This window comes from Agelaius tricolor, unplaced genomic scaffold, assembly GCF_023055355.1.
Source record: "Agelaius tricolor isolate 1412-34295 unplaced genomic scaffold, bAgeTri1.0.p SCAF_7, whole genome shotgun sequence".
Classification (NCBI taxonomy): Eukaryota; Metazoa; Chordata; class Aves; order Passeriformes; family Icteridae; genus Agelaius; species Agelaius tricolor.
Window position 1 is genome coordinate 22542560 of NW_027269267.1, and position 22638 is coordinate 22565197.

General features: G+C 39.0%; 2 protein-coding genes across 4 annotated transcripts in view; both read left to right on the top strand.

Annotated features, from left to right (window-relative positions):
• Window positions 1–5676: 5676 nt before the first annotated feature.
• The window catches only part of NLGN4X (neuroligin 4 X-linked), a 160580-nt gene continuing 143618 nt past the window's right edge, over window positions 5677–22638 (top strand). For all 3 annotated transcript variants that reach the window (XM_071430585.1, XM_071430584.1, XM_071430586.1), the window contains exon 1: window positions 5677–6071. The gene's annotated coding sequence lies outside the window, so the exon portion shown is untranslated. The remainder of the gene's footprint in view (window positions 6072–22638) is intronic.
• On the top strand, window positions 6947–7933 carry LOC139591898 (basic salivary proline-rich protein 2-like). The gene has a single exon (XM_071431125.1). It carries the CDS (start codon window positions 6947–6949, stop codon window positions 7931–7933), a length of 987 nt encoding a protein of 328 aa, XP_071287226.1.

A 22638-nucleotide genomic window follows, 5' to 3' on the forward strand; every position in this document is an offset into this window, starting at 1 on the left:
TTTTCTACAGATGTTAGGGAACATTCTTGTGAATCAATCTCTTTACAGAATAACTGTGTTAAAACTGAGAACATAGATCACACTTTAAGATGAGAGTTGCTTTTTTGTAACTTAAGGAAAAAAAATTTAAATCATAGTAACCAGGAGCATAAGCTCTCAGCTCACATAAAAGCCAAGTTCAAATGTACTCCTTTTAAAAATGTAAGTGAGAGTTTGGAGTAAAATACAAGGATGACTCATAGTCTAGAAAGCCTGCTTTGTAGTAAGAGACTAACAAAACAGAACCTAATTATCTCAACAATAAGGAGGTTAGAAGGCTGGCTAATTGTGATCTGTAAAGTATGTAAGGTAAAAGAAGAAGGAGGTATGGAGCCAAAGTGAAATTCAGTTTTTTAAGACTACAAGCCAGGAATGCAACTTTGAGAGTAAGAGTAATTGAGTACTGATTAAATTTACTCAGATATGTAGAATCTGCACAATGAGAAATATTTACCCTTAAAAAAACCCCAAAACACCTTGTTCACTTTAGTTCAACAGTGAGTAAAAGGCTTTATAAAAAACAAAGCAATAGTAAAAAAACCCCCATAAAATCCCTCCAAAACCAAAAAGAAATCAAACTAAACCTAAAAACCAAACTGATAATGCACTTGGGCCAAATGATACAAAATATCTCAGTAGATAATTTTAATGGTATTTTTAAGTTTTGTCTTTATACAAGGTGGACCAGAGTCCATCAACTGCTTCCCCATCTCCAGAATTGAAATATTGTGTCTGTTAAAATCAATGTCTGTATCTGCTCCATGTAGTTTGAGGTTGCATCTCAGAAACTTTTTAGTACAAATTCCCTCTAAAAAACATGATATATATGATCTTAATGTGCTATTTTCTATGTCTGTGATATTTTGGGTTTGAACCTTTGTCAGAAGGAGAAAGTGACACTAGAAGTTTTAGTGAAAAACTGCAAGGAGAATGCAATTAGAACATAACTAAAAAGGCATGTATCATGACAAAAACCATACCTTTGGGAAACTCTAGTGAGTATTAGTTCTCACAGTACACTACTCTGAAATTATCTCTGAAATTGGCCATGCAGGTGGGACTCTACAGTGTATTTCTGATTTACGTGGTATGTAGCAGAGCCAGTAGTGCAGGAAGCATTTAATTTTACTATAAATGAAAGATTTTGAATTTGAAAATATAGATGGGACTTTTCTGTGTTGTAATTTTGTTACTCTGTGTAATTTTCTGTGAAAATAGTTATCAATCAAGTTTCTCCTTCATGAGCAAACTGTAAGAGAATAAGTCACATAAGAGACAAATTTCTTTCTTGAAATTTATTAAGCATCATTTTGGGGCTACTCAACTAGGAGACATTTATTATGTTTCCCAAATCTTAATTTTCTGCATGTTCATTTCAAACTAATCTCTGGATTTTTCTTGTTTATGTGGTGGACATGGTGAACTCATTCTATTTGCTTTGAATTTGTTTTATGTCCTGCAGTTTGGCATTAATTTATTTAGCAGTTCTTATTTGCTTGGGGTCTTACAAAGGACTATGTCTGCTGCATGTTATCACCCTCATACCCAGGAAGTGAACTCACCCAGTGACCTGAGTATGGGGTTAATTCTGGTCCACTGAAGATAAGCCTTTGGCATCATGAGGCTGGTAAAACATAACATTACAACTGCATAAAGTGTACTAGGACCATTCTGGCTCATCCTTGCACAAAAAGAAATGTAAGTCCATTGACACTATGCAAATTGGAGTAAGAAGATGAATGAGGAAATAGAGAGGGGTAAGGAGTCAATTTCTGTTCATGCAATTGTAGAAACCTCTTGCCCTGCATTAGGTTAGTATTTTCACACACAGAATCAGCAACTCTGAAAGAGACCTTCAGGATCATCTTCACAGAATCATGGAACATTCTGATCTGCAAGGGACCCACAAGAATCATCAATTCCTATTGTTAGGTGAATGGCCTATGCAGGGATTGAGACCCCAAACGTGGCATTATTATCACCCATCTCTAACCAACTGGGCCAATCTCAGGGCTATCAAGGCCCACCATCAACCAGCACCACCACCATACTCCCTAAACCATGTCCCCAAGTGCCACGTCCCAACACCTCTTAAATACTTCTAAGTCGGTGACTCCACCACCTCCCTGGGCAACTTTTCCAATGACCAACTACTCTTTCAGTGATTTTTTTTCCCAATATCTAATCTGAACCTCTCCCAATACAACTTAAGACCATTCTTCTTTTCCTTTCACTGGAGATATAGCAGAAGAGACCAACTCTCCCCTCACTGCAATCTTGTTTCAGGTAGAGAGCAATAAAGGTCTCCCCTGACCTTCCTCTTCTCCAGACTAAACACCCCTAACTCCCTCAGTCACTCCTCATAGGACATGTTTTCTAGACCCTTTACCAGCTTCATTGCCCTTCCGTGGACACACTCCACCACCTCGATGACGTCTTTGAAGTGAGCAACCCAAAACTGAACACAGGATTCAAGGTGTGGACTGATCAGTTCTCAGTACAGGGGGATAATCAATTCCATAGTAGTGCTGGCTATACTCTGAGCCATTCTCAATACACTCTTCCCCAAGGCAGTAGCTGTGCATGGAGCTGTTGTAACCAAAGGGTAGGACCCAGCACTTTGCCTTATTGAACAGCTGATCTTGACCCATTGATACATCCTGCCTAGATGCCTCTGCAGAGCCTTCTTACCCTCAAGCGGATCAACACTCCCATCTAACTTGGTGTCACCTGCAAACTTACTGAGTATGAATACGACCCCATTATCCAAACCATTGATAAATATATTTAATAGGTCTGGCCAAAATTATGAGCCCTGGGGAACACCACTAGTGATCAGCTGCCAGCTGTATTTAATTCCATTTAGTTAATTTTTAATATGAATTGTTTGGAATGAATAAAAAAACCCAAAGAAACAAAATTGAGATGCCCCCCACACCTCCCTTTCCCTCCCCTCTTCTGCCCTCTCTATTTGGCAGCTAAGCCCCACACAGCCATTCCCTCATTCCCCACTCAGGATGCGGAGAGAGAATCATAAAGATGAAAGGGAGAAGCTCATGGCTTGAGGTAAAGACAGTTTAATAGGTAAAGGAAAAGCCGCACATGCAAGCAAAGCAAAACAGGGAATTCACTCACCACTTCCTATGGGCAGGCAGGTGTTCAGTCAGGAAAGCCAGGCTTCATCACACATAGTGGTGACTTTGGAAGAGAAACACTCTTTATGTCCTCCCCTTCCTTTTTCTTCCCCCCCAATTTATATGCTGAGCATTATGCCATACAGAGTGGGAAATCCCTTTGGTGAGTTGGGATCAGCACATTGCTCTGTCCTCTCTCAACTCCTTGTGTACCCCCAGCCTGCTCCCTGGTGGGGTGGGATAAGGAGCAGAGAAGACCTTGATGCTGTGCAAGTGCTGCTCAGCAATAACTAAAACATCCCGTGTTATCAACATTGTTTCCAGCACAAAACTAAATCATAGCCCCGCACTATGAACAAGTTAACTCTTTCCTCAACAAAACCAGCAAAACAAGTAAAGCTGGGTTAATACTAGAATACAATGTGACCTTGTAAGAAGTGATGGTGTTGTATAGCAAGTGGAATTCTTCTCTCTGAATGAGTGCTCCTGGACTCCTGCTTGCAGTTATAAATATGCAGTGGATTGCTGCAGATAAGCCACAGATTCCAATTGTACATTTAGCTTTTTGAAAGTTGTAAGAGGAGAAAAGTACATTCTGCTGTTCTGACCAAATACCTTTTACTTACATACTTTGATCACAAATTTGTGTACAGTCTATGGAAAGTTTAGTTTTATTGCTGTGCTTTAGAATATTTAAGTCATAGTAGCAAATATTAATTGCAAACATTAGAGATGATTCTTTGGTAACCTGTAACAAATTGCCTCCTCATAGTACAACATAGGTAGAAGATCATTATTTAGATTAACTAGCACACACTTTAATATCATCCAAATTAATCTTATAAAATGCATGACATATTCATCAAAATAAAGACTGTCCTGCAAAATTTGGGACAGATGGCAGTGCAAGATGAAATCTTTTCTAAATGTGTCAAAATATTCATTCATTCAAGCAATATGATTGGTTGCACATTGTGGGTGCATTATTAAAATAACAAAAGCAGTAAAATTCACTTGCATGAACACCTGCTGCTAGAGTGACTTAATATAAGTAAGTCAAAACATATAATTAAGTAATATAAATATAATTACTTCACTGACAAATAAGTTAACAGTGGCTATTGCAATTCTTAAAACATTTTAAGAATTGAATTACACCTGTATTTAGATTTACAACATTTAAAACCAAAACATACATTCCTAAGGACACTTAAGAAAGTATCCTTCATACCATATAGCAAAATATAAGAACAGACACACAACAGGCTTACTAGTTGTCTGCTAGATCAGATGGCATATATTTCTTTACCACTTGAAATAGCAGAGTATAGAAGTGATTGATAAGCCAAATATCACAGACAATTTAGATTTGAGAATTCAATGCACTATCTGTTCTCTACTGAGGATCTGACATGGGGGCAGAAAAAAAGATTCTAGAAAAGAAGAGCTGCAGATTTTTTTTTTCTTCAGAATTGAAAATCTGAAAAACTCTGCTTATGAAATCTAATACAACTCGTGGAAATCTCATAAAGGTATGGATGTGATTTTTGTTTCAAATGATGGCAAGATATTCAAGACCCCCTTATTTGTTCTCTGCTCTGTCCTCAGTGAAGTCAGGCAATGCTCACCTGTTCTTGATGTGGGTTCCTGCACTCTGGATGGTGTAAGTGCTGTTATTAAACTGATTAAGTGAACATGCTGTAGAGTGAAACAAGGTGTACCTGTGGAGGCCTAAGAACATATTTGCTACACCACCCTCCACCATCCTGGGAAACTATGCAGAGAATGAACCAGAGAGCCTGTGCTGTAGCATGTGGCAACAACCACATGGCCCTCACTTGACCATCACTTAGCTTAGTGGCTAGCTAACTAAAATATGAACCTCAAATAACTGGTCTCCTTATGAAAAAAAAAAAGGAAATCTGTTTAAAATAATTGGGCACAGGGAAAATGACTGCTTTGCTGTTTTTTTGTTTTTTTTTTTTTTTTTTCTGGGGGGATGGGGAATAGTAACGAAATGCTTCATTGCTTGGTGTACAAATATACTGTCAGCTCCATGAAAATGCAGATGGGTGAGTATGGTAACAACAGGCTGGTACTGTAGAACCTGCCACTGTAAAGGGTTAACGAAGACTGCACTTGCTGTACACGACCACGGAGCAGAGAGATCGGCAGTGTGAATTGTGTGATCCTCCCGAACACACACACACACACAGATGGGGACACCTTCCCCGCTCCGTGTGCGCAGTGCCCACCTGTCCAGCCCCGCGGTGCCCGGTGCGGCTCCGCCGGCGCCGCTCCGCGCGGGGATGCGCCGCTCCTCCGCGGGGGGCTGTGGATGGAGATGCGGTTTCTGTAGCGCTGGGCTGGCTGCGGGGAGCCATTGGCTGGCGGCTTTGTGAATTTCATTCAGTTTGGTCCAATAGCGGGAGGAGAGCGCCTGGTACAGCCTGGACCTCTCCCCCCCTCCTCTCTCCCCCCCCCCCCCCCCCCCCCCCCCCATCTCCCTCTCTCTCCCAGCTCGCCTTGCCTTGCAGATCAGTCTCTCCGCGGCTCGGTCTTTCTGCATAGGCAATCACAGCTCCTACTTGCAGACTCAACTCTCCCTCTCGCACTGATTGCAATGAATTTTCTGCCTGAATGTAGGTCGCTTACAACCGAGAACACGAGTTTCCTTCAAATCCAGTGTTGTTGTCTCTCTTCTTGTTATTTTTAATTTTTCCCCCCTTTCGTGGTCGTTGCATTCCTTTGGAGAAGCCAATCGCTTTGGATTCCAAAAAGGGGAGCAGGAACCGTATGTGAATAATCCTGGCTGCATGATAGCCCGAGAGGATTTCCTGAAAGATTCTGGCTGTGTAAAAAAGACCCCTATGCTTCTTCAGCTATCCCCGTGTTAAGGTAGGAGTACCGGATTTGCAGTTTGAGTGTTCATTTTTTTTTCCTGTGTTTTTTTCTGTTCCCCCCCCCCTTTTTTTTTTCCTCGGCGAGGGTGGGGGAAGAGAGGGAGAGGTGTTGCAGTTGGTACTCTGGCAAAGGGCGAGCAGTTTGCTGCAGTCGTCTGTGCTTTTACTTTTCCCATCATGATAAAGCGATACTTTCTTTTTGACATTTCCACCATCATACCCGATCTTCTTGTCACATATGCATATTTATGCAAATTTCTTTCTTTTTTACCCACTTCGGTCTCGTCCCTTATATCTCCCTTGCACCATAATTTGTTTGGAGGCATTTTGCTGCAATCAGCTATATGGAAAGGCTCTGAGGTTCTGTGTGAGATGTTTACAAAGTAGCTTTGCTTTACAGGGAAATAAACAGAAGAGTGTGGAGGAGAGGAGGGAAAAATATCTGCAGTACAGGCAGAGAAAGAGAGCGAAGCCACAGTTTCTTGCAAGCGCGAAGAGGGGCAGGAGCGGTACCTCATGCTCTGTGTGAGCCTGTGGTTTTCAGGAAAACACAAACCAACACGTAGGGTTTTGGTTAACCACTTTCCTTGCCACCACCACAGCCACGAAAAAGCAAAAAGGGACAGGGATGGGGACGAGCGGGGGGACAAGGGAGGCGGCTGCTCAGAGGAAATCTTGGATCTTCTGGGATTAAGCGGTTCACCCGCTTTCGCTTAAGCTATTCCGTGGTGGGTTTCTTTTCTTCCCCCCTTCCCTCCATTTTTTCCCCCTTTCTTTTCTCCTTCTCCTTTCTTCTTTTTCTTTCTTTATTTCCTTTCCGGGCACGGGTAAAATGCCCGCTTTTGTGATGGGCATGGGCTTCCGCACGTGATGGAGCGGGGACTGGCACTGGGGAGAGCCAGCGTGCGCGGACCGGTGGCGGAAGGGGGGGCGGGGGGGGAAAGAAAAGGAGAAAAAAAGAGACAAGCACCACCACCACTCACCCCCACCCCCCGACACACTCCTCCCCAGCTCGGCAGTAAATCGGCTTCTCTGCAAAGCTGGGGCGGGGGCGGGCGAGGCGGGGGCTGGCGGCGTGAGGCGCCACCACGGCCGCCGCGCTTTGCCCCTTCCCCGCGGGAGAGGCCGCCGGCAGCCCCGCACCGCCCCGGGGAGCGGGGGCGGCCCCGCCGCAGCCGCCCTGACGGACGGGGCCCGAGCAGCCGCCGTTCCGCCCGCCCGCCCCCGCACGCATCTCGCGGGCGCGCAGGGTCGGGGCGGGCAGGGCGCGTCCCGCGCAGCCGCTGCGGAAGGGTGCGGGACGCGGGCAGCGGGAGCGGGTCGGGGCGGGTGTCCCGCCGTCGTGCCTGGAGCGGGGCTAAGAATAGATGGCGTCGCGGCCGGGAAACTTGGCCGGTTTGGGCGCGCGGCGTGGGGGGAGAGAAGTTTGCGGGGGCCGCGGCGGCAGAGGCGGAGCGCGGCCGCCAGGTGGCGGTGCGGGCCCTTCCAGCCGTGCGCCCGCCGCTCCCCGCGCCGCAGCGCCGCGCGCCCCGCCGCGGGGCCGTCCCGCGCGCGCCCCGCGCCGGGCCCGGGCCCGGGGGCGCTCGCGGGGCCGGGGCGGGGCCCGGAACCCCCGTGAGGCACCGGCCGGGCCCGGCCGGGAGCCAGGAGGGCCCGGCGGCACCGGAGCTGCGGGTCGGGGTGCCCGTGCCCGGCTGTCCGTCCGCAGCCTCCGGGATGCTGCTGCCTGTCGTAGGGATGGCCGAAACGCACGGCCGAGTTCGGATGTTTGGGGAGAAACCAACGCCGCCACCAAAACCCAAAATATACCCCCCACGCCACCCTCGAAAACATCCCTTTAACCTGATGTTTGATTAGTTTTGAAAGCAAGCACCAATAAAATTCCAGTTTGGTTTTAAATTAATAACGTTAAGAACATACGTGCATGTGTTTAGGAGATTAGAATTCAAAGCTTAATTGGAGGAATTTACAGTTACACCAAAATGGGAATCCCTGCTGTTCTTCTCTTCCTAAAACATAAATACATCTGCTAATGCAGATCTCATGTATTAAAGGGTAATATTTTTTTCCCATATCGTGTGGAACAAAAATTTTTATTAGATATATAAATCCTCAGTTAGCACTAAAGAAATAAACTATTTGTCACCTTAAGGAGCAAGTATTTCCACTAGTTTTAATTCCTAGTTAAGAGCACTGCTTTGCATTGTAAAAGTGAACTCATTTCATATGTCAAATGAACTCTGCATTTTATTTTCATTTTACTTACTTTATGTCCTATCTATTAATATCTGTGTAGGCTTCTGTATAGGTAGCCTTTATATAGATGTGCATTAAGGCAGGAAATTCCAAGTATTTTTTGCTTATATTGCTGAGTAGAGGGTTGCATGCATTGTCTTATGAATCATATTCCAATGAATCATTAAGGTTTGAGAACCATTAAAACATGTCACGCAGTTTCTGGTTACTCAAAACAGCAATGTCTATGGTGGCATGTAATTTTCTCAGAATAATAGAAAAAGAAATTTAATTTTGACATGATATTTATAATAGTGAAATTATTAGGCTTTTGTATGTAAATACAGCTATTATTACCCCTTCTCTCTCTACTCTATTCATATGCCAGTGTATTGTATAGATCCAATTTTTTTTTGGTGGGTCGTGTGCAAGTGCAACCTATTAAGCTGTACCAAATACTAAAACTGAAATTCAGTTTGACATCCAAAACATCTTGGTCTTATATTCAATGAAAAATTAAAAAAAACCAAAACCAAATTAGCTCTGAATTAGCTTGCATCTCAAGAGGAACAAGCTAATTCAGAGCTAATTTAAATTTTTTTTTTAATTTTTCATTGGATGTAATGGCCCTTAGTTTTGATCTCTACTGGAATACATTCATATAGATAAGAAAATACATTCTCCTTCTTCTGTGTTTCTGTAGGGAGTGATTACTCACCCCCTATTATTTTAAAATGCAGCACTGTATCACGAAAATGTAGACTGTAAATTCAAAAATTCACAATGTTTTTTTTCTTGATCAGCAAAGCACAGTGATCAGTGTCATTTCTTTTAAAGTCATCACAATGCGAGCGAACAAAAGCCAGCCTCATAGCAGGAACGGAGCAGGCCAACTGGATTAAATTAGGACAAGTGATAAAACTGGGAGGTTTACTGGAGATGCCATACTAGCCTATATATTTTGTAGTCTTCCAAATACTTTATCTTTAGCTAATCCCATGTTCTTGGGCAGATCATTCACCTGAAAATGTTTACATTTGATAAAAATGTCAATCCTAATAGCATCCTTCAGCTGGAGACCTGTCATGCAGAGATGAAGGAAAGAGGCAGAAAGAAAACCTATTTAACTGAAGCTTTGTATTAAAAATATTATATAGAGACAAGAATCTGTTGGCCTTTTTTTTTAACAAAAGATTGATTCAAGCAACACTTACTGATTGCTACATAGAGGTTTGCACGTTTGTTTTTGACAGGTTCTCAATACAGCCTCCTCTTGGCCTTTCAAGCACGCACACTGCTATTTGATGGCTGAATCACATAGTGTAAAGAACAGCTCCACCTGGGTAGGACAGGAATAAGCACCATGCTATAACCAGCATATAATTTAGTCATTCTGTCGCTTGAAGACTTGTCATCAGGATTCAAGATCTCTTCTGCATGAGTAAATTGGTTAGTTTTCTACACAGAATTACAAGGCTGGGAGTCTTTACAATAATAAAAATCTAATAAAACATAAACAAAAGCTGCACAAATCAATGCAAATATCTCATGTCCAGCTGCAGCTATCCTCACAGTTCAACTCAGGTACTCTCAAGAAATGTTTGTAAAGCATTTATGCTGTGAGCCATTTAGATCCTCACATCTGACAGGGTTATGTACTCAACTATGTCACCTTTTAATAATTCTCCACTTCTCATTGTATTTGTTTTAGTAGTCTCCAGATTGGATTTGAAGGAAAAATAAAACAGCACCAATAAAAAACCCCCAAACACCAACGAGAAAAAACATTTTGCTGTCTAGTGGAGGAAGAGCAAGTAACAAGTTTTATTGGCAATATTCTTGGAAAATTTTAGCAATGAGATAGGACACAATGGTAATAAACTTTTCTCAACTTGGATATAAGGGTAGAGAATAGAAAACTGAAAGATACAATTTATAGAGTGTTGGCAGTGGTTGAATTTAAAAAGTAGGAAGTTATTCTGGAAACATTTCCAGCAGCTCATCCCTCTTTAAGCTCATCCCCCCATGTAAACAAATGGGGATGAATTTTGACATTAAAAATAAGCTGTATATGAAACAGGGTTACTTCATGGCTTGCATGCATAGCTGACACAAGAGTCTGAATAGAAGCAGCCCCTGTAGAACACTGGCTTATCCTGTGAGATCTGCAGTGGGGCTTTACCAGTGTCACAGCTAATTCAAACCGAATGCATTACCACATGCTGGAGCAATCCCTAGCTAGGAATGCTCAGATTTGTACTGTAATAATCTAAAAATAAATTGTAGTCACTGATGTCACAATGTATGATTCTTTCAGCTGTCTTCTGCACTGAGCCCACACACCACTCATTGTCGTAGGATGTATTTCAGTAAGTGTGTACCACTGGTGAGCTTCAGTGGAGGGTTAGGGTTTTCCATGCTTGTCTATCTTCTCTTATTTATGTGCTAACTGAGATTTGCAAATTGATGGAGAGGCTGAGATACTCTTACTGACTCTGCAGTTACTGTTACAATTTCATATATAGTATGAATATAAATAGAAATTTGTATTTACTTGTGTATGAATTTATTTTGAAATTAATTAAAAACACTTTTGAGATTTAGTTACCAAGATCATTAAGACTAAGCCCCTTCATTGTTTCACCATAAAAGATGACGTGAAATAGTACTGGCATGATTTGATAGTAGCAAACTTCCATCTACCAGTATTTTTCAGATTTACATCTGTTGAATGCAGTGGAAAAAACGAGATAGACCACTGCTTCTCTGTTCAGACAGTTCAGGGGGAAGACTTTTCCTTTGTCATCCAGCTGGAGGTAGTCATTGCCAATTAGGAGAGGTCTAGGACAGCCAGGAATGAAAGAGAACAATCATGAATAGGATTTCTGACCCAAAGTCTTAATTGAAGTGGTCTAATAGCTTGATTATTTTGAAAATTGCTGTTACTGTAGTGTTTGTGTGGGCTGCAGTCCCAGTACAGACCTGGAAGGAAGAGATTTTCAAGCTCTGTAGTAGTGTTGCTGTCAGGTTAATGGTCTTTCCAGGACTGACCGGTGATCTTAGTCAGTGCCATCATGTGGTGATCTTGTGATATTGTTGTCAGACATAGCTGGGTTAATAATCAAGCTTTTTGAAGTGTTAACATCACTTTGGACCCTTAGGGAGAAGATATGCAGTTTAATGCCAACAAGTCTTTCAAAAATCTGTTTAGAGAAATAGCATGGAGAGGGCTCAAATAAATTAGTTATATTTTCTGTAACTGGGTTTCTTTTACAGTTTTAAACTCTGGTAGAAAGTAAGTGAGCAGACTTCAATAAATCTCCCGCTTGGTACGTATTTTTGCTCCAAAACAGATTTTGCAGAAATCACCTCCAAATATCTATTTGTTTTATTCCAAGAAACAATTACTACATTATGCATCACATTTTGACTTCTGATATAGAAAAGCCTTACTTCGTAACCATCCAAATGTAATAAAACCAGAAAAAAGCTGATAGCCTCTTTTGAAATAAAAGTATTTTGAAGCAAAACAGATTTCTATTGTTTATTCATATATCTTTGTTTTGTACTGATTTTTGTGGTTTTAGACTTAAGTTTTGCATGAATCTTATGCTTGGAAGTAGACATGCCAGTTTTTCTCCTCTTAAATAAAGTTTTTTGCAGACACTACAAAGAATTCTGCAATTAAAAAGAACAGGGGTTTACTCAACAATTATCAGTAGTTTAATTATACAACTAAGAATTCTTTCTCTGAAAATAAACAATCTTTTCTTTTCCCCAGCCTTTCTCTTTATTTCTTTACTTACTTTACTTCAACATATATATAATTTATCACTTATATACCACTTATCCATGAAATACCTCTTTTGAGTACTTGGTCATTTACAGAACAAATTACCTTGAAATTGTATAACAAATATGTTTATTCTTTGAGATATGATTCTACCTTTTCTGATCTATTGTGAGTGTCTTCCAGACATATCTTTTCAAATAAACAAAATTAATATATTCTTTATGTAGAACACCATATAAGATATAAGACATATGCTCTAATGTACAGTACATTTTTACTCATTTTCTTACTGGACCTAGCATAAACCATTAACATTAAAAGACCTGTGCAACAGTACCAAAATAAATGGACCATTGACAGATTAGTGTCATGCAATGAGGTCTGTTGGATTCAGTGTAAAGTTACCTGTTAAGTTCAAGAGGCTTTTGGTCAGATTCTGAGAGAAAGTAGTAATTGAATAAAATAGTATGGAGTATTTCCATAGAGCTGGCAATATCATATATAATGCTTAAAATTTTTCTCCCAACTTCCCATTAACTTCTGCTAATGAAGTTGCCTTCAAACCTTAGTTTGAAAAATAAAAAAGAAAGCATAGGCTATGAAAAATAATTCATCTCCATCCCTTCCTCAAAGAGCTTGTTATAAGCATGGATCATTATGCACACTAAAAGAGTATGCTAGATGATACAGGACCATGTTTTCTCAACTCATGTTTTATTGGTGACTATGTTTATAAAGACAAATGGTTATACAGACTTGGTTCCATCTGTGATTTCTTTCTGAAGTTTCTTGGATTTGCTTGTCAAAGGAACTGGGCATGTGTTAGATGGAGTATTCACATCCAGTCTGTTCACCTTTTGATTCAGTTATCTCATTAGTTGTGGTGCTAGAGTTCTTGCCAACTTTCCAAACTAGCATTTTAACACTGGTAAATAATTCTCCTGGATGCTCAGTTGCAATGTTTTTGGATCATAGATTTCAGTATTATTTTATAGGTGATTTATGACAAAAAAAAGGGGGCAAAAATCCTCTCCTGGATATGCAAGAAGAGGTGAAGCCCATGTAAATCTTTGGTACATCTGCCGTTGCAAAAACTCTCTGACATTTTTTAATTGGTGGTAATGTATCTGGATTTCATGGGATGTCTTAGGCAAATAATGGAAAATTATAGCAACAACTAGAGGAAGTAGCTAGTGAGTTGGTGCTGTATGAAATGTACCCCTCACCCAAAATTTAGTGGGGAAGGTCCGATGCAGCACTTCAGGGAAGCATTCATCAATCAGTGTTTCTTCTCAGTCAGACACGTGGTCACTGATTGGTTTTCTAAAGTTTCCCAATCCAAATATATCTCTACCAATAATGTAATTATTATTATGTTTGCCTCCTGCATTTTATATGATCTACATGAAAGCAAAGATAAGTTCTCAGTACACAATGGCATGAGGGGAAGTAGAACTTCCTGCAAATTATACACAGCTGGACAGATGAGCTGTGGTGCCTGAGGCTGTGAATTTGTATTAACACAGCCAGCAGTAGGTCTGCTTCCTGAATTAGAAATGTTCAGTGTGTGTAGTTTTCAAATGTGCAGGTGGTGAATTTGGGGGCAGATGATGTAGATCCAGTGGTTTTTACAGATTAAATAATAGCAGTTGGCATAACTGGAAATTAGTTATGGAGCTGGATGAGAGAGCTAGCGTGTTAATTTCATGCTCATTGTGATAATATTTGATTTAGTTCAGGTATGCAAGTTACAGTGCAAGTGGACTTGCTGCTTAAATCTAAAGAGTCTAACACTTATTAAGAAAATACATTGCTTTGTTTAATCCTACATTTATTATGTCTTTCTTTTTGTCAAGATCTTGTAGTATGAGTTACAGTTTTTGAAGACAAATGCTTCTTGTTTCTATTGGTTTGATGTCATCTTTACATAGAGATGTTTCAAATACAGCACATTAGGAATATAGAATGCAGGCCACCTGGCACTTATGTTAAAAAAAATAAATAATAATAATAAAAAAGTAAACTAGAAGAGCCAGTAAGCTTTTTATACTATTGCACTCTGAAAGGCATGCTGCATTGATTTATCTGCCCTGATCTGGTACAGGGGTGTGATGTTACTGAAATGCAGGTGATTAATGGTGTAGTTAGCATGTGCCATTACTCTTACACCAAGTTGTTATGGTCATAGAGAGGCATTGAAACAGAGCAAGGGTTCCTCTCTAGAAGAGTTGGCTGACGGTCTCTTAATCTGTAGAGTAGCAAATGAATATTTATCCTTGTAACTTTCAATCTGTATTTTTTTTTCCTGTTGGCTTTGGAAATAAGATGTTCTACTGAATTTTCCTCTTGTCCAAATCTGTCTTGTCTATAAAAGTTGTAGCTTGAGAAAACTGAAATTAGAGCATGTAGTTAGAATATTTTATTTTCTCTTTCTTCTTTTTCTGCAAGTTTTTGTTGTTGTTGTTTGTTTTTCTTTTTCTATAACTTTTTAATTTGCTTTCCCAGAGCCTATGAAATGTTTTCCACTCATGACATAATAAAGGTGTAATACTGGTCAATATGATGACCAATACAGTGGAAACTCCATTAACTCTTGGGTGTTTTGCATTAGCAGTTCTCTTATGCTGAGTTTGAGTGTCTTTTTGTGAAGGATTTCTTGTTCTGGCAATGAAAATTACATCAGCTATGTAGAAGCCACACTAGCAATGCTGTAGAGAGGACAGGAAATGGGAGCAGTTGTTACAGTGCCAGTGTGTTGAATTCTCTTAGCTATTAAGTACATAAGATTGGAAAGCTAAGTAAGTCTTGCATTTTGTATATAAGTAAATGATCACTGGATAATAACACTTACAGAAGCATCCTTCTGTGGTAGATTTCATTTTCTGTTTGCCCCAGGAAAATGGTCATTTGGTGAGGTTTAATACTTCACCGCTTCCCAAAACCAGTTAGAGCTGGTTTATTCAAGAGAAAACAAAATGTGTAAATAGGAGAAGATACTGTTTGGAGCCTGAGACATCAATAAAGATGATGGAGAAATGGCAGTTCCATTTCAGGAGACAATTAATGGGTTTCTTAACAGCAGTGATAGCACTTGTAACACCACTTCTAGCTCTTAAGGCCTGAAAGCTAAGTAATAAGCCTATTCATGTCTAAGATGAGGAGATTGCATATTCCAGTTCTTACTTTCTCTGTGAAAGATGAGGATGCTTCCTAAGTGACCTAACCCCTCCCTCTCTTACTCATCATCCCCAGCATGTTGGGGTGTTTTCCTTCTCTTGCTTATTACTGCCTCAAGAGGCCCATCCTAGTCAGTCTGTAAACAGGCACTGAGTTGCAGACAGATGACCAGTTTCAAAGGAAGGTTAACATGATTGACTTCCACAGAAAAAGAACATGATGGCACACAGGGATAGCAGACACATAAGAGCATAGAGAGTATAGTAGTAGAAGGAGTGGCAGTTCACATACTGTGTTCTGGAGAACTTAAACCAGCAGGATATAAATCAAGTTGGATTTACAACAGGAGCTGATGCTTCTGAACATAAGTGTTTGATTTAGTTTGAGGGGGCACAATGTACCTTGACCTTACTGGTAAAGGTAAAAGTACAAGTTTTGATATCATCATCCCTCTGTAGAAATCCAGATCGTACGCTTTGAAATTGACTCTATTTTCTTCTGAATAATATTTTAAAATTTTTTGTCCTAATAAAGTATTTATAGAAAGTAAGTATTGGTATCATCACTGAATATATTTTTAGTTAGGAATGTTTGCTTGTTTGGTTTTTTTTTTTTAAGCTGTTTGTCCCAAGAATCATGAAAAGTAATCTTTTTTTCTTCATTTCAAATACTTGGATTTTTGGAGTGTTGGATTGTTTTGTTGAGGTTTTTGTGGGAGGTTGGGGTGGATTTGTTTGTTTGTATGGGTTTTTTTTGTTGGTGGTTTTTTCTTGGGGTTTTTTTTGTTCTCATTTCATTTTGCAGCAAAGTGCATGAAGAATGTAAAGAAATTTACCTGGGATTATATAAAGGCAGACTTATAACTGTGGGTTTTAATGGTTCTGTCACTGGTACATGGGGGTGAGGGAAAGAAAATTAGAGTAAAATGTGCCTTCATCCTACTCATGTACATCACTTAAAGATATTAATGTAATAGTTGATAAAGACCATGCAGGTGCTGCTTAACCATTATTTTACATTTAAGTTATATATTCCATATAACTTTGGAATTTTAAAGTTCTGTTCACATTTTAAAACAAAATTTATATACTTTTTCTGTTCACATTTTAAAACAAAATTTATATACTTTTCTTAGCTCAAAATTTGCCAAGAAATAAAGCAGACAGAAGAAAGCAATTTTTCCTCAGAGGTTGAGGAGTGCCTTTCATGTTCCTAACAAGCAACCTTCCCCTATTTATATAAATGGACATATTGCATACAACAGCAATTTTGAGAGCAATTTTTCTTTGCTTGCTGTGAACTGTATAGTTAAAAGATTACAAGCACGACTAAGATCTCATTAACACTGTTTTTGCATTGGTTTATACTGCTGCCTTCAATGACACTGTGCCTAATATCTGAGTGTCTAGAAGTATTTAGTGCTTAAAAAAGGATAGTCAGGTTCCAGGATTTCCCCCTCCTTTTGCAGCTAATATCCCATCATTTAATGTATTGATTTGGCAGAGGTCTCTTTTCAGCTAAGAAGAACTTGTTCTTTGTGGAGTAAATTGTTTACCAGCCAGCTATATGTGTTTGCCTTAGCGAATCTGAGTGAAATGGTCCATCACAAATTCATGTAACTGCATTAACCTTCTTGACATTGTGACTCTGAAAAGTTAAGATGAGGATAGAGGTGAATGACAGGAGGTGGTGGAAATGAACATGATGCACATTTTACTAAATAGAACTTAAGTGATTTTTAGAGATAAATTTATCTTTAAAATTTATTTGTCCCCTTTAGATGATTCTTGTTAAACAGGAAGAGTATGTTTTATCAGAATTTTAGTTCTTAATCCACGCTAATTTTTAGTATGTACTCAGATTTTATGTTTAGACAGGCAGAAGTTGCAGGTACAGATGAGAGAAAATGGATGCAAAATATTTAATCACAACATTTTTTATTACTTTACACCAATTTCTTTTTTTGCTCTGACATGTATTAGGATTGATTATTTATAGTACATACTTTCTGTGAAGAAATAAGCACTGAATTTTATATAAGAAGATATCTCAGACTAGAAATAGTTTTCTAGAGAAGATTAATAAAAATATGCCTGAGGAATTCAACTTTCTAGAACAATATATTGCCTTTATTTGCAAAACCACAGAAAATATTCCACCAAAAAAAAAAATTGGATGAAGAATATAGACTTTGCTAGATTGTTACATGATGTCTAGTCTTTCATATATCTCAAGAATAGTTTGGGGAAGGGAGAAAAGAAACAAAGGAATGAATTTATGATTTATTTTTGTTTCTTTTTTCTTTCTTTGTTTAGATTTTATTTGGGTAATGTACTGCATAAGGCAAAATGGATTTCAGATATCTAGACTGATAACCTGCAACACAGCTCAATCTTACTTCAGAAATGCATAAAATTGCCACTTTAGGGAAGGAGAGGAGAAGGTAAAGATTTGCATCTAGCCCAAATACAGAATCAGAATATATCTCCAGCATTCAGACTGGGAAAGGCTTCTGGGTTCTCTGACCTGCATCTAACTGAAGTCATGCTAGGAATCACTCTTGCTTATGCATCGTGATTTTGAAAGGAGTAAGTTCATGGAATGCCATGACGTGGCATGTACAGAACAACCAGGGGATCAGGCACAGCCAGCATAGGTTTAGGAAATGTAGGTCCTGACCAATGTGGTCTCCTTTGATGACCAAGTTACCTGCCTAGTGGATGAGGGAAATGCTGTTGTCTGCCTGGATTTCAGTAAAGCCTTTGACACCGTCTCCCCCAGCATTCTCCTAGAGAAACTGGCAGCCCATGTCTTGGCCAGGTGCACTCTTGGCTGGATTGAAAAATGGCTGGATGGCTGGGTCCAGAGAGTGGTGGTGGGTGGAGTTACACTGAGCTGTCAGCTGGCCACACATGGTGTTCCCAAGGGCTCAGTGTTGGACCAGTCCTATTTCATATCTTTATCAATGGCCAAGTGCATTCTCAGGAGTTTGCAGAGGACAGCAGGTTGTGTGGGAGTTCTGATCTGCAGAGGCATCTGGACAGCAGGAATCAATGGGGCAAGGCCAACTGCATGAGGTGCAGTAAGATGAAGTTCTGCATCCTGCACTTCAGTCCCAACAACCCCATTTAGGATTTCAGCCCAGAAACATAGTAAAGAATTTTTCATATGTATTGTTACACAAAGGGTGTTCATTTTGATTGAAGTATGGTAATTTTAGGTTCAAGTGTTGCGTGTCTATGCACTGCATATGGGGCTTCTGTACTGTAAAGTAAAAGTCTACAAAACAAAAGGTAAGGAAAGCTGAAGCTGGAGGGTGGACAAAAGAGGGACCATTCTGACTGTAGTGATGGTTTTTCCCACAAGTACCTACCATACAACACTATTGGGATTTGCAGTTGCAGGGCTGTCATAATAACAACACAAGACCTAAAGTGTGAGAACATCAAGGGAAAAAGAAAAATGATGTTATTGAGGGCTTGGGAAAACACTGCTTCAGTGGCTTAGATGATAGCTTGCAGGGCTGTGAATTGCAGACCCTTGACATTGCTGAGATTGAGATACTAATTTACTCAAGGCAAAACATGATTTAACAGCACTCATGAATGAAAAATTTGTATTGGATCACTTAAACTTAACATCAGGGATATAAAAATTAGGATCATGTAGGCATAACTTAGGCTTTTGCCTGGATACCTTCTTTTTCTCAAAAAGGAAGAGTATAGAGAATTCTAAGGGTATTTTTGTTTGTCTTTACCTTGCTTTAGGTAAAGACATAGTGTATCAGTAAATACCTTCATTTTTAAACTATATAGTGATCTTTTATAACAAAACCCCTTAATTTACTTTATGTTCTACTATATTCATCAAAATGGAGCAAGTGCTTTTTTGTATGCTGTTTGTAAGTACTAGGTGACTTTGTATCCCTTTATAACTTCTATTATTTCATAATGGATCCTTTGGAAGGAAGGATGTCCTCTCTTCCTAAGACTACATCATTTATCAAACAGTAATTGCCATGGTACATTTAGATGTACTATGACTTTGTAAATCATCACAAGAATTGCCTGATATCCTCATTACCCAATGCCTCAAGGTATTCCAAAATACAAAATCTAGCCACAGGCATTAACAACACACACAGTGATTGCTGTCATATTTTGGTGCTGTTCCCAGAAATGCCACATTCAGAAGGTTGTACTTTGAGGAATGATGCTGCATAATCAGATGGCTAAATTCATTAGAAGCTGAGGTACCACAACAGGGAGTACAATGTTATCTTTGATGATTTTGGCTTTTTGTGGTGGCAAACAGCAATATCCACGGAATTTCTTGATCTGGTTACCAACTGATTTGGTCTTTCAAACTATTCACAACACTGGCAATTTTTTTTTTTCATCACATCTTTTAGCTTAGCTTCAGTTTTCTTTCTCGAGAAAGCATTGAAAAAATGTAGAAGTTCCTCAATAGTCCAGGTAACTACTCTGGACAATGAGATCAGTTTTTCAGTGGCTGGATGTCAGGTTTATTATTTTTAGGGTTTGGCTGATACAAACTGAAGAAGCTGAGAAATTTTGACTGTTAATTCTGGACTGTTCTTCTGTAAGAAATAGGAAAAACCCACAACCAACACCTCCCTCCTCCCCTCCACCCCAGAGAAAGAACCAACAAAATCCCTTCTTTTACCATATGCCTAACTCATTAGGGGTTGATGAAAAATCCTTACAGGATTGCTACTCTGTTTCCCAATGTGAACTGTATATGTTCAGTAAGGCCATGTTTAATGTTTTTTGTCAAATATCTACTGAACATATTGCACAAACTAGAAGAACTAGAGGGGAATGCATTTTAGTTTTAGTCCACATATTCGAGATAATCAATTCATACTCACATGTGCGGAGCTTTATGACAAAAATTTTGCACTTTTTTTTCCACAGCTGGTTCAATGAAGACAACTTTGGTGAGGCCCCGACAACCTCTGGATTTCAGTGATTTTCCTACTAGTAGATGACCATTTTTCTCTCAAAGATGTCTTTATCAGATCAGTGAGGACTCTATCTGTCTGCAGAGCTCTTTGCTTCTTGCTAGTATATGCTACTAGTTTAGCTCAGCTGCCACTGATGACCATAGCTTTTAAATCTCTTGGAAATGGTGTGGGTTTTGGTTTTCACTATGAAAAAATATAGCTAAAGTTATTTGTTACTCCTCCTTCAATCTAGATACTTTCAGATGCTGACCAGATTAACTGTCTAGTAGGATTATCAAAAGTATATGCAGAAGATTTTTTTGAAGTTTTTAAGGAAAGACCTTTCTTGAGTCCCTGTGGGTTGGTTCACCCTGCATACCAGAAATTTGTTTTCAAATGAAGACAGTCATGTACAAATTAAGTTATTTTAGCTTCTCAATGCAATATAGGAATAATTAAGAATTTTGGGATGCAATTGACCTTTTTTAAGGTTTTCTTCAGAATGAGATTAAGCACTTGTGATTAATGAATAAAAGAATATGATTGGGTGAAACTGGATCTTGGTCAGTTTACATTGTTTCAAAGACTATAAGCTGTTGCCTTTCCTGTTCTGAGGCCTATCTGAGACACCCACGTTATTGATGAAGCAAAGGTCCCTTACATTTTATTCCTTTATTGTTATTTCTGTTTATGTAAAGTTGCAGATTTTGTTTTAAGATAGTGGACTTCTCTTTTCCTGGCTTACAGTTCTTGGCATTTGAATACCTGTGTCATTCTCAAACACATTTTCTTTATGAAGCTGTGGGATTGTTGGATGTCTGATATGCTTGAGTGCCATTGATAGTCTAGCATCTAGCCTTAATTTTAGGTTATTACTGTACCTATCAGAGGCCTGAATCATTAGACTGTATTCCTTTCTGAACTTTTGCATGCTAGCACATTTGTCAGGTTTTCATGGGTTATTGGTATCAAAAAATTTCATTCTTCTAACACTGTCATTCAGTGATTTTACTTATACATTAAAAATATCAACTACTCAGTTTTGATGTATGCAAATTGTTATGTATGAAAGAAATATAGTATTTTATATGCTGATTACCTCCAAGTACATTCTGTGTGAGACATCCTTTTGAAGAAATGTGTGGAGGAGTTTTACAGGATTTTCAATTATTCTGAATGTAAAAGAGGTGAAAAAAATACAAGGGGTATAGCATCTATTTGAAATAATTATAATAGATATGTTTTACTGTGGTTGAGTTTAAGGACTCAGACTGTCATCTCTTATTCCTTTGGATGTTTTGATAAGCAGAAAACAGTGGATATGTGGCTGATTTTTTGGGAGTGGTGAAATGCAATGTAGAATACTTACAATTTAGAGGACAAAGCTCACAATATAATCCCTGAAAACTTCATTTATTTCAGAAGGAAAATCTCCACGTGTTGCCTGCTTAAATGTATTTAACACAAGACATAAAATTTAAACTTCCAAAAGCAGCAACAAACCCAGCAGCTTTCATTTCTAGCTAACATTATATTTTAAACCCCCTACTCTTTTTGGAATTATGAATTGCAGTATGAAAATTTGGAAGCAGGAGGCTAGCTTCATTATTTATAATAATAGGTGAGCACATGATGTAATTCTAATGGCAAATAATTCTGTTTCAATATTTTACTGAAGTATACCATTGACAGGAATAGCTAATATAGTGGTTGCTGCAGCACAGGTCTCTCCATTCAGCAGCAACTTTTAATATTTCTCACATGAAAAAAGCTAAAGAATCAGATATATATGGAATTTTTTTTAATTGAAACTCATGTTAAAAAACCATTTTTCAAATGAAAAATTTTCAGGTTATAGTGAAAATAGAATTTGTGCATGTATATGTTAATGTATTCTTCAACTCATTTCAGTGTTTGGTGGTTTTTATTGTCTAACTAAAAACTGCAAGTGTTCACTTGATAATCTTGATGGCCTTAATGTAGACCTTTTTTTAAAATGAGTGATTTAAAAAAAAATGAATCAAATGCAAACTCAAATTCTTTTAAAAATTAAAAACAGATCATCTGTAATGGTTCTTTTACTGTGAACAACTCTCACTTGAATACTCTCTAGGGGAGGGTTTTTTTGAGGGCATACATTGCAGGTGGATTCTTGAGTGAAATATTAGTGTTTTTTTTCATGCACCAGTAATCAGATAGTGATAATCTCTGTTCACAGCTGGAAGTGCTTATATGGCAAGAATCTAATTTCAAAAGCTTATGAGCTGTGTTTTCTACAAAGATTTTTTTTTCTTGATATCTTAAGTTCATTTTCAACTCCTGAGAATATTGTTTAAAAAAAAAATAAACAATGCAAGGTTAAAAACCCCCGTAAGTGTTAAGAGCTGTATT

Bases quoted from the DNA above. Each gene is read 5' to 3' on its own strand.
- LOC139591898 (XM_071431125.1), top strand. From the start codon at position 6,947: ATGGAGCGGGGACTGGCACTGGGGAGAGCCAGCGTGCGCGGACCGGTG.